Genomic DNA, 15,543 nt, shown 5'->3' with positions numbered 1-15,543 from the left:
ATGTGGCAGGAGACCGACCCAGGCAGATGCCTGTCAGGTCCCTAGAGGGATGTGGCAGGAGACCGACCCAGGCAGATGCCTGTCAGGTCCCTAGAGAGATGTGGCAGGAGACCGACCCAGGCAGATGCCTGTCAGGTCCCTAGAGAGATGTGGCAGGAGACCGACCCAGGCAGATGCCTGTCAGGTCCCTAGAGAGATGTGGCAAGAGACCGACCCAGGCAGATGCCTGTCAGGTCCCTAGAGAGATGTGGCAGGAGACCGACCCAGGCAGATGCCTGTCAGGTCCCTAGAGAGATGTGGTAGGAGACCGACCCAGGCAGATGCCTGTCAGGTCCCTAGAGAGATGTGGCAGGAGACCGAGCCAGGCAAAACTGCGGAGGAGAATTTTAAGTGGTGTTTCACTGGTATCAGATTCAAACGTGTTCATTGTTTTCAACCTGGAGACTGATTTAAACCACTAGGAGTGGAACGTATCGTAGGGCCCTATAAAACGCCCTAATTTCATTCAGTTTTCCTTCGTTGCCTCATCAGACGGATGAAGGAAAACACAAATACTGATGCATTAGGTCTTATCTTATTCTTAATTCATATTAATACATTTTCCTAATAAGTTTCAATACGTTTTTGTTGTTGTATATTGTTGGATTCTGTGATTCTGCCCGCGTTCTCTACATCACAGATTTTATAGGGCCGCTATATCAACACTACATTACTCTGTTACCCGTGACAAAAAAAACTAATTTTGATGAATATGGAAAACATTAACTTATAGTTCATGTTATTATGCCTTTTTTTTTTTACAAGAGTTTTAGGCAAGACTTGTGACTCCCTCTCTCCCCCAGCCAGCCGCCCAAACAGGGTTCCTGTTGCACAAGAGGTTGTCCTCTGAGACTGCCTGTGCGTGAGAAGAGTGTGAGCACTTCTGCCTGCCTGGCCCCCGACCACAGTCCACACACATATGCATGCATACACAAACTCTGTCCCCCTTAAATATGTCACTCTGACATGAACTCCCTCAGCTCTCTTATCAAATGTAATGCACACTGACAGATATTAACTGGTGGACTGTGTGTTGGGGAGCTCTGTGTGTGTTGGGGAGCTCTGTGTGTGTGGGGGACCTCTCTCTCTGTGTGTGTGTGTGTGTGTGTGGGGGACCTCTCTGTGTGTGTGTGTGTGGAGGGGACCTCTCTGTGTGTGTGTGGGGGACCTCTCTCTGTGTGTGTGGGGGACCTCTCTCTGTGTGTGTGGGGGACCTCTCTCTGTGTGTGTGGGGGACCTCTCTCTGTGTGTGTGGGGGACCTCTCTCTGTGTGTGTGTGTGTGTGTGTGGGGGACCTCTCTCTGTGTGTGTGTGGGGGACCTCTCTCTGTGTGTGTGGGGGACCTCTCTCTGTGTGTGGGGGGGACCTCTCTCTGTGTGTGTGGGGGACCTCTCTCTGTGTGTGGGGGGGACCTCTCTCTGTGTGTGTGTGTGTGGGGGGGGGACCTCTCTCTCTGTGTGTGTGTGTGTGTGGGGGACCTCTCTCTCTCTGTGTGTGTGTGTGTGTGGGGGACCTCTCTCTCTCTGTGTGTGTGTGTGTGGGGGGGGACCTCTCTCTCTGTGTGTGTGTGTGGGGGACCTCTCTCTCTGTGTGTGTGGGGGGGACCTCTCTCTCTCTGTGTGTGTGGGGGGGACCTCTCTCTGTGTGTGGGGGGGGACCTCTCTCTCTGTGTGTGTGTGTGGGGGGGACCTCTCTCTCTGTGTGTGTGTGTGTGGGGGGGACCTCTCTCTGTGTGTGTGTGGGGGGGACCTCTCTCTCTCTGTGTGTGTGTGGGGGAGCTCTCTCTCTGTGTGTGTGTTGGGGAGCTCTCTCTCTGTGTGTGTGTTGGGGAGCTCTCTCTGTGTGTGTGGGGGACCTCTCTCTGTGTGTGTTGGGGAGCTTTTGTTTCGAACAGGGGATGTTGTAGGTTTTAGTGCGTTGCAGATTTTTGAGACTGGAAGTGTTTCTCAGTTTTTCCAGTTCTTTTTTTTTCTTCCTCTGACCCTGTTGGACAGCTGTTTCTGGGAAGTAAACGAAACAAGAAGGTCTTTGTTGGCAGAGCATCCCCACTAAGACTTAGTACTTACTGTCTCCCCCCTTCTCCCTTTCCTGCTCAACTTCTCTCTCTCTCGCTCTCTCTCTTGCTCTCTCTCTCTTGATCTCTCTCTTGCTCTCTCTCTCTTGCTCTCTCTCTCTTGCTCTCTCTCTCTTGCTCTCTCTCTCTTGCCCTCTCTCGCCCTCTCTCGCTCTCTCTCGCTCTCTGCTCTTTCCCTTACCCCAACTTCTCTCTCTCTGCTGATATCGTGACTGGGAGCTGTGAGGGGTTGCTGGCTCGTCGTCTTGTTGCTCTAATCTATCTCGTCATGTGTTTTCCATCATGGTAGTCGGTCGGTTTAACACCCGGTGCTAGCCTTGAAGAGGAGGGTGGGGAGAGTAAGTCGAGGAGAGTTTGGAGGTGGAGGATAAGAGTGTGGGAGGGAGAGCAGAAGAGAAGGGGGTGGGGGAACAGAAGGTTGTATAGGAGTGTTATTTTACTTGTGGCTGAGGCCGTGTGGAGCTCTGCACATCTGGCCAGACGGCAGTCTGTTTTCTGCAGCCCCAATCTGCACTCTCTGATAGGGTTTGTCCTGCCGTGTCCCAGACCCGACCCGAAAGATTCTGCTCTGTGTGTTTCTGTGTGCAGTTACATGCATACCATCTGTCTGTTTGGCCCCTATCCAAACCTAATGCCTCTACTCTGGCTAATTGTTTTTATAAAAACAAGGAATAATTCCATTTTTCTATTGGATGTGTTTGAATATCTTATCTTTTTTTAAAACCTTTATTTAACGAGGCAAGTCAGTTAAGAACAATTCTTATTTACAATGACGGCCTAGGAACAGTGGGTTAACTGCCTTGTTCAAGGGGCAGAACGACCTTGTCAGCTCAGGGATTCGATCCAGTAACCTTTCTGTTACTGGCCCAACGTTCTAACCACTAGGCTACCTGCCCAACGCTCTAACCACTAGGCTACCTGCTCTAACCACTAGGCTACCTGCTCTAACCACTAGGCCACCTGCCCAACGTTCTAATCACTAGGCTACCTGCCCAACGTTCTAATCACTAGGCTACCTGCCCAACGTTCTAACCACTAGGCTACCTGCCCAACGTTCTAACCACTAGGCTACCTGACCAACGCTCTAACCACTAGGCTACCTGCTCTAACCACTAGGCTACCTGCTCTAACCACTAGGCTACCTGCTCTAACCACTAGGCCACCTGCCCAACGTTCTAACCACTAGGCTACCTGCCCAACGCTCTAACCACTAGGCTACCTGCTCTAACTACTAGGCTACCTGCTCTAACTACTAGGCTACCTGCTCTAACTACTAGGCTACCTGTTCTAACCACTAGGCCACCTGCCCAACGTTCTAACCACTAGGCTACCTGCCCAACGCTCTAACCACTAGGCTACCTGCTCTAACCACTAGGCTACCTGCTCTAACCACTAGGCTACCTGCCCAACGCTCTAACCACTAGGCTACCTGCTCTAACCACTAGGCTACCTGCTCTAACCACTAGGCTACCTGCTCTAACCACTAGGCCACCTGCCCAACGTTCTAACCACTAGGCTACCTGACCAACGCTCTAACCACTAGGCTACCTGCTCTAACCACTAGGCTACCTGCTCTAACCACTAGGCTACCTTCTCTAACCACTAGGCTACCTGCTCTAACCACTAGGCCACCTGCCCAACGTTCTAACCACTAGGCTACCTGCCCAACGCTCTAACCACTAGGCTACCTGCTCTAACTACTAGGCTACCTGCTCTAACTACTAGGCTACCTGCTCTAACTACTAGGCTACCTGCTCTAACCACTAGGCCACCTGCCCAACGTTCTAACCACTAGGCCACCTGCCCAACGTTCTAACCACTAGGCTACCTGCCCAACTTCTAACCACTAGGCCACCTGCCCAACATTCTAACCACTAGGCTACCTGCCCAACGCTCTAACCACTAGGCTACCTGCTCTAACCACCAGGCTACCTGCTCTAACCACTAGGCTATCTGCCCAACGCTCTAACCACTAGGCTACCTGCTCTAACCACTAGGCTACCTACTCAACGCTCTAACCACTAGGCTACCTACTCAACGCTCTAACCACTAGGCTACCTGCCCAACGCTCTAACCACTAGGCTACCTGCTCTAACCACTGGCTACCTGCCCAACGCTCTAACCACTAGCTACCTGCTCTAACCACTAGCTACCTGCTCTAACCACTAGGCTACCTGCTCTAACCACTAGGCTACCTGCCCAACGCTCTAACCACTAGGCTACCTGGCTACCTGCTCTAACCACTAGGCTACCTGCTCTAACCACTAGGCTACCTGCTCTAACCACTAGGCTACCTGCCCAACGCTCTAACCACTAGGCTACCTGCTCTAACCACTAGGCTACCTGCTCTAACCACTAGGCCACCTGCCCAACGTTCTAATCACTAGGCTACCTGCCCAACGTTCTAATCACTAGGCTACCTGCCCAACGTTCTAACCACTAGGCTACCTGCCCAACGTTCTAACCACTAGGCTACCTGCCCAACGCTCTAACCACTAGGCTACCTGCTCTAACCACCAGGCTACCTGCTCTAACCACTAGGCTATCTGCCCAACGCTCTAACCACTAGGCTACCTGCTCTAACCACTAGGCTACCTACTCAACGCTCTAACCACTAGGCTACCTACTCAACGCTCTAACCACTAGGCTACCTGCCCAACGCTCTAACCACTAGGCTACCTGCTCTAACCACTGGCTACCTGCCCAACGCTCTAACCACTAGCTACCTGCTCTAACCACTAGCTACCTGCTCTAACCACTAGGCTACCTGCTCTAACCACTAGGCTACCTGCCCAACGCTCTAACCACTAGGCTACCTGCTCTAACCACTAGGCTACCTGCTCTAACCACTAGGCTACCTGCTCTAACCACTAGGCTACCTGCTCTAACCACTAGGCTACCTGCCCAACGCTCTAACCACTAGGCTACCTGCTCAACGCTCTAACCACTAGGCTACCTGCTCTAACCACTAGGCTACCTGCTCTAACCACTAGGCTACCTGCTCTAACCACTAGGCTACCTGCTCTAACCACTAGGCTACCTGCCCAACGCTCTAACCACTAGGTTACCTGCTCTAACCACTAGGCTACCTGCCCAACGCTCTAACCACTAGGTTACCTGCTCTAACCACTAGGCTACCTGCCGCCCCTATGGTGGTTTCCTGTACGGGTCGACGTTTATTGGGATGAGTCTTGTCCTGCAGGTAGACCTGACCGATTTACACTTTTGTAAAAATTTATGAAAACAAACATTTGCACTTTGGTCTTCATTTAAGGTTAGGGTTAGGCATTATGGTTAGCAGTGTGGTTAAAGTTAGGTTTAAAATCAGATTTAGTTTTTACTTTGTGTCTGTGCCAGCTAGTGACAACTCTGCAGAGCTTCCTCCAGAAGAACCTGCGTTTCCTGTCTGCTCCCATCACCAAACATGGAGACTGTTGCAACTAACAGCTTTGTATCCAAAATGGCCGTGCATTGAGCCTCTGGGAATTACATCATTGAGTTTAATAGGAAGATCACGGATGGGTATTTTCCCAAATTGTGAAGTACGTTATGTAACAATAAGGGGCTCTGTGGAAAACCTTGTGGTCCCCAAATGTGTTGCTTTATAGAAAAGGTGAAATCATAAATTGCATGACAGCTATGCCTAAAATAGTTTTTCTCCCTGTATTATGTCCACCCCCCCCCCCCCCCCCCCCACGTTGAGGGTAGGTAATCTATGTAGGTTCCTTTGCTCTTCATCCAGACTTCAAGTCCAGCTGACAGATGGGGAGAGAGACACACTGAACTGCCAAGCAAAGAGGGGGAGGGAGAAGAGAGGAGGCAAAGGACTGTGAGATGGAGGGAGAGGGCAAAGGACCGTGAAATGTTAGGGAAAGGGAGAGGGCAAAGGACTGTGAGATGGAGGGAAAGGGAGAGGGCAAAGGACTGTGAGATGGAGGGAAAGGGAGAGGGCAAAGGACCGTGAGATGGAGGGAAAGGGAGAGGGCAAAAGACTGTGAGATGGAGGGAAAGAGAGAGGGCAAAGGACTGTGAGATAAAGGGAGAGGGCAAAGGACCGTGAGATGGAGGGAAAGGGAGAGGGCAAAGGACCGTGAGATGGAGGGAAAGAGAGAGGGCAAAGGACTGTGAGATGGAGGGAAAGGGAGAGGGCAAAGGACTGTGAGATGGAGGGAAAGGGAGAGGGCAAAGGACTGTGAGATGGAGGGAAAGGGAGAGGGCAAAGGACTGTGAGATGGAGGGAAAGGGAGAGGGCAAAGGACTGTGAGATGGAGGGAAAGGGAGAGGGCAAACCGATGTCCTGAGAGGGGGAAAGGGTCTCTGCAGTGAAATCACCAGACTGTCTGCTTTCTGTACCATGTGCCTTTTTAGCTCCACAGTTAGTTATTTATGCAATTTTAGTTGTTCTACAAACGTAGAAACGTACAAACGCTGGGCTGTATGTTTAGATTTATATTACATTGTAAGGCTGCATGATGGGACTCTAATGATTATTTGAAAAAAGTCACATGAAAGGCATGAGTTCTGCTCATGTTTCTTACACAGGCTGTACACACTTCATCAGTCTGTCATTCACAATTTGACAAGCACTTGATAATCTCCCCCGTCAGACTATTCTCAATTAAATCTGGTCTTTATTTAGCCTACTAATATGTGTGGAATCATTTTTGAATTCAGAATGGCCCACAAAATTCAACACCCATGGCCTCTAATTATAAATGGAGGAAGCGTTTCCTGCGGTTATGGTTTTTTAATATGCTATCTAGGCTACACCGGTTGTGTAAAAAAATATGTTTTAGCAATAAAATATAGCAGCATGAGAACTGGAATCCTCTTTTTAAATAGCGGCCAGTTATAAGAAGACGTTTGACTAGGCTCTGTGCTCTCCAACCAGCAGCATACCACCCTGCATACCACTGTTGGTTTGCTTCTGAAGCTAAGCAGGGTCGGTCCTGGTCAGTCCCTGGATGGGAGACCAGATGCTGCTGGAAGTGGTGTTGGAGGGCCAGTAGGAGGCACTCTTTCCTCTGGTCTAAAAAATATCCCAATGCCCCAGGGCAGTGATTGGGGACACTGCCCTGTGTAGGGTGCCGTCTTTCGGATGGGACGTTAAACGGGTGTCCTGACTCTCTGAGGTCATTAAAGATCCCATGGCACTTATCGTAAGAGTAGGGGTGTTAACCCCGGTGTCCTGGCTAAATTCCCAATCTGGCCCTCAAACCATCATGGTCACCTAATAATCCCCAGTTTATAATTGTCTCATTCATCCCCCTCCTCTCCCCTGTAACTATTCCCCAGGTCGTTGCTGCAAATGAGAACGTGTTCTCAGTCAACTTACCTGGTAAAATAACGGTAAAATAAAATTTAAAAAAATTAAAAACCTGTTCCAGGGGTCCTAGATAGGGCCTTAGGTTACCATGGGTCTCCCGTGGGACCCGACACAGAAGTGTGCGGCGTGATCGGAATGGTTCATGCTCTGGGCGGGCAGCGGTTGGTCAGAAAGAATAATTTGGGATTAAATATTATTTTAGTGATTTCATAATGGTTGTAAATGTGTTGTGAATTGTTATAAAACCACTTGTCTATCACATGAATTCCTTGCTTTTATTCTGTCTGCTTGTGTCTCTCCTCTAACTGGGGCTCACTGGATCACGCGCCTGCTTCAAACAGTAGTGGTGGCAAAAACTATTCTCCGATGTGATTTGAGTTTGTGGTCACTTGTGATGAATTCTAAAAGCAGTCGTCAGCTTGAGGTTCCCACTGGAAACTATGCTGTTAATCATATTCTAAAGGCAATGAAACAATGGCTTGTGAATGGGCGCTAGTCAGCCTATCAGAAGCATTTTTCTTACTGACAGTTCAAGTTTTTAGATGATTTTGGAAAGTTTACAAGGTGAACTCGTCCCCCCCCCCCCCCCAAAATGTATTCTGTCCTGCAGGGACTTTTTCTCTGTGCTGCTTCAAATTAGTTTGTTTACGCTGGAGTTTGTTTAAATAAAATGACTTTATTCAAAACAGCAAATGTCTTATGAAAACATGCACTCATTGGATGTTGGCACAAAATAAAAACCTGCGGGCGCCGTCTGAAATCGTGCGGGGGCGGGCGGGCAATGTACCAAAACATGGGTCCCGCGCAGATCTCAGTCTAAGGCTTATAGGCTAGGGTTTAGAGTTATTTGGCTACTTCAGTTGTGATGTGAACCTTATCAAAACATATAAGCCTATAGGTTAGGCTAAATGTTACATGATTTGCCCTTGTCGGGCATGATTCACAAGTGTATTCTCACCCATCAGATTATTCTCAATTCAATCTTGTCTTTACATACAGTGTCTTCAGAAAGTCACACCCCTTGACCTTTTCCACATTTTGTTGTTTTACAGCCTGAATTTAACATGAATTAAATTGAGATTTTGTCACTGTACACACAATACCCCATAATGTCAAAGTGAAATTATGTTTACAAATTCAGTAAAGATAAAATGTCTTGTAATTTATTCAAATCTTTGTTATGTCAAGCCTCAATAAGTTCAGGAGTAAAAATGTACTTAACAAGTCACAAGTTGCATGGACTCACTCTGTGTGCAATAATAGTGTTTAACATGATATTTGAATCACTACCCAATCTCTGTACTCTACACATTCAATTATCAGTAAGGTCCCTCAGTCGAGCAGTGAATTTCACAGATTCAACTACGAAGACCAGGGAGTATTTCCAGTGGTTTGCAAAGAAGGGCACCTATTGGTAGATACTACAACGATACAGGCACCCTTCCAAAATCAGTTGCCGGAGAGGAAGGAAATCGCTAAGGGATTTCACCATGAGGCCAAACAGTTAGAGTTGAATGGCTGTGATAGGAGATGACTGAGGATGGATCAACAAACATTTTAGTTACTCTACAATACTAACCTAAATGACAGAAGGAAACCTGTAAAAAATTTAAATATTCCAAAACATGCAGCCTGTTTGCAAATAAACTATTTTGTCCTCGATACAATGCATTATGTTTGGGGCAAATCCATGTTGGAGGGCCTAGGTATGTTGCAGGGCCTAGGTATAGAGTAGCCAACAGGCGAAGGGACTGCCTAGTAAACTACCTGTTGGGGCAGGCAGAAATGTCAGAGTGGAAGACCAGGAAATATGAGATGCAGGGGGTGGGGTGTACAGACCCCAGAGCTGTGCTACTGGGACTGGTGTGGGCTCGGCTCACACTGGAGCATGTAATGGGGGGTGGGTGAACCGTCTGGACGACTTTGTAGAGTGGTGTGGCTGCAGGGGGATTCTGTGTATTCGCACTGAATTTGAGTCGGACATGAGGGGCCAATGTCCGACTAATAATGATATGCTAATTATTAACGACCGCTGGTAACAAAGACAGCCCATTTACTGCTTGATAATGATTTAATAGTCTTCAGTAGAATGATCTGATGATTACCTGGCTGAAGACTGTAGTCATGTCCCCAAATCAATGCTCTCTGATTTTGTTTAGTTTTTCTAAAACCAACCGTACTGGCCCCTTTTTTTAGCTGCTGTTTGGAATAACCAAGTCTAGATGCTATTGCTGGGGGTTAGTCTAATCTGACCATCTGCTTTCTTTTAAACACAGCAGCAGTAGTCTATCCATATTACTGGTGTGCTTTTAGAGTACGTGGCTGAGGCTCTGTTTACAGTGAGAGCTTGGTCAGGTTATTTGAGTGTTTTGGCAGACTGTGTAATCTCTGTTCACTGTTTACATCTGAAGTAGTATTGGTGTGAGTGGTTTGTAGGGTCACGCAATTTTGGATGACAGTAAAGCTTTCCAGTCAAAGGTTTGCGCATAAATTGACCATTTTTTTTATGCTTTTGTTTGTCTTGGTTTCTTCGGCAGGTATTCTTTCCGGTTGTTCGTGCACTACTTTTTTTTCAGGGTAGCCGAAGTCCACAACCCCTTCATCATTTTATGCATAATTTTTTCACTAGAGAAATACTGCACCAAACATCTTAGTTTGGTGTAAAAGTACTCTACTAAAACGTCAAAAATTAATGTAAGATTTCTTGATTTATCTTGGAATAATTCAGACAATTTTGAGGAACGGTTTCTGGCTATGTTGCTACGGTGGCTCAAGAGGGGGAAAAAACAACACTAATGTTGGCGAAGGTCTTTAGGGAGTATGCGAGCACAGACCTTGGCTTTGCGTGTTCTTGCTACGGTCACCGTAACCGTTCGAAAAGTACACATTACATTTTTATTTTAAAGTGCACATTTTCTCCTCACCTCCTCACCATTCATGATTTGAAATGCAATCAAGCATTTTAGATGGAAAATAATAAAAGCAACCCTTATAATAATTAGCGTTAAAATCAATAAATAATTCGTTCCATGTCGGTAATTACATTTACCAATGCGTGCGACTGTTGTTAGTCTTTGCTGTAATATTGGCTTTAAAAATAAAATAAAACTTACAAGAGATTTATTTTGTGTTTACGTTGTTCCAAACAGTCAGAACAAATCTTGTAATCTAACAGCAGCTGTTTGGCACACCATAATATGCACTTTTTCTTGATCTCCAGTATTTTCCACAACTAGTCAAATTTATTCCATATATCTGACTTCCCCCGTTTTCGAGTTTTTGTCACGTCATCTGCATCCAATTTGCTGTCATGTTATGATCGGAGTTGTTATAACCAATTTATTGATGTGATTATGATATGCTATAGGTCAGGCCCTATTGGTTGCGTGCATGCGGCGTTTACATGTGTCCACATAATGACAGCAAGGGTTAAGGGAATAGGGAATGTTTTCCCTTAAACAAATGAGAGATTTCGGTAACAGAACTTTTTTCAGTCAGAAATGGCTGTCATTACGTGGCAGCTTCAGCAACATGGACAGCACCTTAAACACTGTTGATGTTCTGTGGTGGTTGCTGCAGCAGGGACGATAGAGGGACAACGGGTGCTTGTCACACACTCTGTCTTTTTTTAGTTCAACACAGCGCAGTCTGAGCCCGGCTCGGCACAATCAAATCAATCGCTGTCGGACTCCCTCTAGTCATTAGTGTGTCCTTAACTATTTCATCAAACAGTGCGCTTAAAGCATCAGACAAGCTCAGTGCATATAGTTGATTTGATTAAAACACATAGGATGTGTCTATATGGAAAAATACAGGTTTTACAATTTCTACCAATCGATTGGTTGAGAGAACAGACAACTCGGTCGACCCAAAGATTTATTTTAGTCGGTCAGACCGTCCTACATATTACAACACCTTGTTTCAGCAAGGAGCTACAAAGTTTTCATCACGTTGTTAAGAGTCCATGTTACCACAGAAACATAATCAATCTTCAGTCAGCTGGGTGATCCATCTCTACACTGACACACTATCTGGACTCTGGCTCTTTCCCAGAGCAATGGTGTGAAAAGAGGTGATGTGGAACTAGTGAGCTGAGCTCAGTTTTCAGAATCAGCTCCTGTTCACCTGATTGACTAGACCTGTAGTAGTACTGTGTACATATCAGCACAGTCAGACTATGGCATTACTATCAGTCTTAAACAAAATAAGAGACTTAAAGCCTCTCACCTTTTTTGTCTCTGTTCTCCACTGGAATTGTTTTCTAGCCCTGATAACAACCCTCTCCCTTCTCTCTTTCTCTCTTTCCATAGTGATGTCCCAACACCACCACCAGCAGCACCTGCAACACACCCAGCAGCAGCCCCAACAGGCCCAGGCCTTGGGTTCGCCTGGCTCCCTCCCCCAGCAGCAGAGCTCTCAGGCTGGGATGATGAGTCTGTCCAGCCCCCTGGGCGTGGTTGTCAGTGCCCAGCAGAAGATAAGGCTGCAGCGCATCCAGCTGGAGAGAGAGAGGATCCAGAGACGCCAGGAGGAGCTCATGAGACAGGTGAGGCAGTCTAGCCCTTCATCGCTAGCCCTTCATCGCTAGCCCTTCATCGCTAGCCCTTCATCGCTAGGCCTTCATCGCTAGGCCTTCATCGCTAGGCCTTCAATGCTAGCCCTCAATGGTTTGCTGCTCAATCCTAGAGTATTTACCCTTTATTTAGGCAGGGGAATTCTCATTGAGACCAACGTCTCTTTTGCATTACTAAAGACACTGCAGAAGGAGACCCTGCTTTATTCTCAGACCTCCAGTCTACGTCTTAACACTGTTCTGTTTATCCCACACCTACAACTCGCCGGAGACTGTCAGGAGAGACCTGATACATACCCCTAATCAATCCTGCTCTCCTCTTTTCCTCTTAGAAAGACACCTAGACCCGATTTTTACATTTTAAAAAATGTATTCAGGCTAAACCCACACTAGCATGTATGCACACACACACACACACACACACACACACACACACACACACACACACACACACACACACACACACGTTTTGTTCTATCCTCGTGGGGACCTAAAATTAATTTCCATTCAAAATCTTATTTTCTTTACCCAAACCCTAAACTTAACCCCTAACCCTAATTATAACCCTATCCCCTAAGCTTAAAATAGCCTTTGTCCCAACGAGGAACATTTTTCTTGTTTTACTATCCTATTACTATTGGGGACTTTTGGGTATTTTAGGTCCCCACAAGGATAGAAGAACCAGCATACACACAGGCCACAAGCCAGCATATCACGTGCCTCCTCCGAGCACAATGAGAAAAAAGGTTTCCCAGAAGACTCTCAAAGACAGCAAATGGATCTCTTAGTTGGACAATAGATTGGTTTTGAGTGCATGCTTTGGGCCTATGACTTTGGGGGGGGGTAAACATTAGCTCCCACTAGTGGCCGAAAGGGGTAGCTACCAGCTACTCTATTCTGTTAATCATCTACTTACAGGAAGGCAGGCTCACATAGAGAGAGACAGAGATGCACACTGGCTGCTTTGTTCAGAAGCAGATTCTGTTATGAACTCAGCAAATGTTTCTCAAGTGATGTAGCACACAATGTGTTCCTGGACAATAAGTGATGTAGCACACAATGTGTTCCTGGACAATAAGTGATGTAGCACACAATGTGTTCCTGGACAATAAGTGATGTAGCACACAATGTGTTCCTGGACAATAAGTGATGTAGCACACAATGTGTTCCTGGACAATAAGTGATGTAGCACACAATGTGTTCCTGGACAATAAGTGATGTAGCACACAATGTGTTCCTGGACAATAAGTGATGTAGCACACAATGTGTTCCTGGACAATAATGAACATAGTTTCAGTAATCTTGAATCTCTCCTCTCACCCCTCTTCTCTCCTCTTCTCTCTCCTCCTCTCCGCTCCCCCTCCTCTTCTCGCTCCCCCTCCTCCCCTCTTCTCGCTCCCCGTCCTCTCCTCCCCTCTTCTCGCTCCCCGTCCTCTCCTCCCCTCTTCTCTCTTCTCTCTCCCCCTCCTCCCCTCTTCTCTCTCCCCCTCCTCCCCTCTTCTCTCTCCCCCTCCTCCCCTCGTCTCACTCCCTCCCCTCCTCTCTCCCCATCCTCTCCCCATCCTCTCCCCTCTTCTCGCTCCCTCTTCTCTCTCCCCTCTTCTCTCTCCTCTCTCCCCCTCCTCTCCCTCCCCCTGCTGCCTATTGCTTCCCCCTAGGAGGTGGCACTGTGTAGACAGCTCCCTGTGGACTCTGAGAGCATGGCACCAGCACCCACCCCCGGTGGCAACCCTGCCCAGCCCATGACCCAGGGCAACATGCCCACCAACGGATCCGACCCCTTCCTGAACAGGCATGTGCACTCCTGACTCAATTCAAATCAAAGGGCCTTATTGGCATGGGAAACATATGTTAACATTTCCAAAGCAAGTGAAGTAGTTATAATAAGCAAAGGTGAAATAAACTATCAAAAATGAACAGTAAACATTACATTCACAGAATTTCCAAAAGAATAAAGTAATTTCAAATGTCATATTATGACTATTTACAGTGTTGTAATGATGTGCCTCTGTTTCTTCTCATCTGTCTCCCTCTCTCTCTTATTCCCCTCATTCTCCCTTCTTTCTCAACACCCCCTCTCCCGCTCTCTCTTATTCCCCTCATTCTCCCTTCTTTCTCAACACCCCCTCTCCCTCTCTCTCTTATTCCCCTCATTCTCCCTTCTTTCTCAACACCCCCTCTCCCTCTCTCTCTTATTCCCCTCATTCTCCCTTCTTTCTCAACACCCCCTCTCCCTCTCTCTCTTATTCCCCTCATTCTCCCTTCTTTCTCAACACCCCCTCTCCCTCTCTCCCTCGTCTCCTTCTTCTCTCAGCCTGGTTATTAGACGGGATCAGTTTATTAATACGTTTTTTCCCTTCCTCTGTGATCCACAGTGGTCACTTCCAGCATTCCCGGGAGCAGAGCACAGACAGTGGCCTGGGTCTGGGCTGTTACAGCATCCCCACCACCCCAGAGGACTTCCTTAATAACATGGAGGAGATGGACACAGGTAGTACGCTTTCTCCCGACGTCTCTCTCACCTTCTCGTTCTCTCGCTCTCAAATTCAAGCTGCTTTATTGGCATGAAAAACATTGCGTCAATTTTGCCAAAGCAACAATGTATTTAATAATCATTGTAATAAAAATAATGAACAATAATACAAATAAAAAACAACAACAAAATGGTGAGACAATAGTAGAAATATAACAAATAATAGTGACGATAAAAGGCTAAACATGGAAAATGGAACTGTCATCCTCATCATTACACCACTACCACTACCATTACTACTACCACCCCTGCTACCATCACCATTACTACCACTACCATTACTACTACCACCCCTGCTACCATCACCATTACTACTACTACCATTACTACTACCACCCCTGCTACCATCACCATTACTACCACTACCATTACTACTACCACCCTTGCTACCATCACCATTACTACCACTACCATTACTACTACCACCCCTGCTACCATCACCATTACTACTACTACCATTACTACTACCACCCTTGCTACCATCACCATTACTACCACTACCATTACTACTACCACCCCTGCTACCATCACCATTACTACTACTACCATTACTACTACCACCCCTGCTACCATCACCATTACTACCACTACCATTACTACTACCACCCTTGCTACCATCACCATTACTACCACTACCATCACCATTACTACCACTACCACTACCATCACCATTACACCACTACCACTACCATTACTACTACCACCCTTGCTACCATCACCATTACTACCACTACCATCACCATTACTACTACCACTACCATCACCATTACTACTACCACTACCATTACTACTACCACTACCATTACTACTACTACTACCATCACCATTACTACTACCACCCCTGCTACCACTACCGTCACTACTACCACCGGCACTATTACTACTACCACCGTCACCACCACCATCACCATTACTACTACCACCATCACCATTACTACTTCCACCCCCGCTACCACTACCATTACTACCACTACCATTACTACTACCACTACCATTAC

At 47.0% G+C, this 15,543-nt stretch overlaps 1 protein-coding gene across 4 annotated transcripts in view; it reads left to right on the top strand.

The window, feature by feature from the left end:
- LOC139541729 (WW domain-containing transcription regulator protein 1-like) overlaps positions 1–15,543 on the top strand; it is a 66,034-nt gene that overhangs the window by 48,291 nt on the left and 2,200 nt on the right. For 2 of the 4 annotated variants that reach the window (XM_071346700.1, XM_071346703.1), the window contains 3 exons: positions 11,750–11,985; positions 13,671–13,804; positions 14,388–14,503. In XM_071346700.1, the coding sequence (XP_071202801.1) occupies positions 11,750–11,985; positions 13,671–13,804; positions 14,388–14,503 (486 nt within the window). The remainder of the gene's footprint in view (positions 1–11,749; positions 11,986–13,670; positions 13,805–14,387; positions 14,504–15,543) is intronic. The other 2 variants (XM_071346704.1, XM_071346701.1) reach the window with 1 other exon arrangement.

Source organism: Salvelinus alpinus, chromosome 16 (assembly GCF_045679555.1).
Source record: "Salvelinus alpinus chromosome 16, SLU_Salpinus.1, whole genome shotgun sequence".
In the NCBI taxonomy this organism is placed as follows: domain Eukaryota; kingdom Metazoa; phylum Chordata; class Actinopteri; order Salmoniformes; family Salmonidae; genus Salvelinus; species Salvelinus alpinus.
This window is presented reverse-complemented; position numbering and strand designations above follow the sequence as displayed.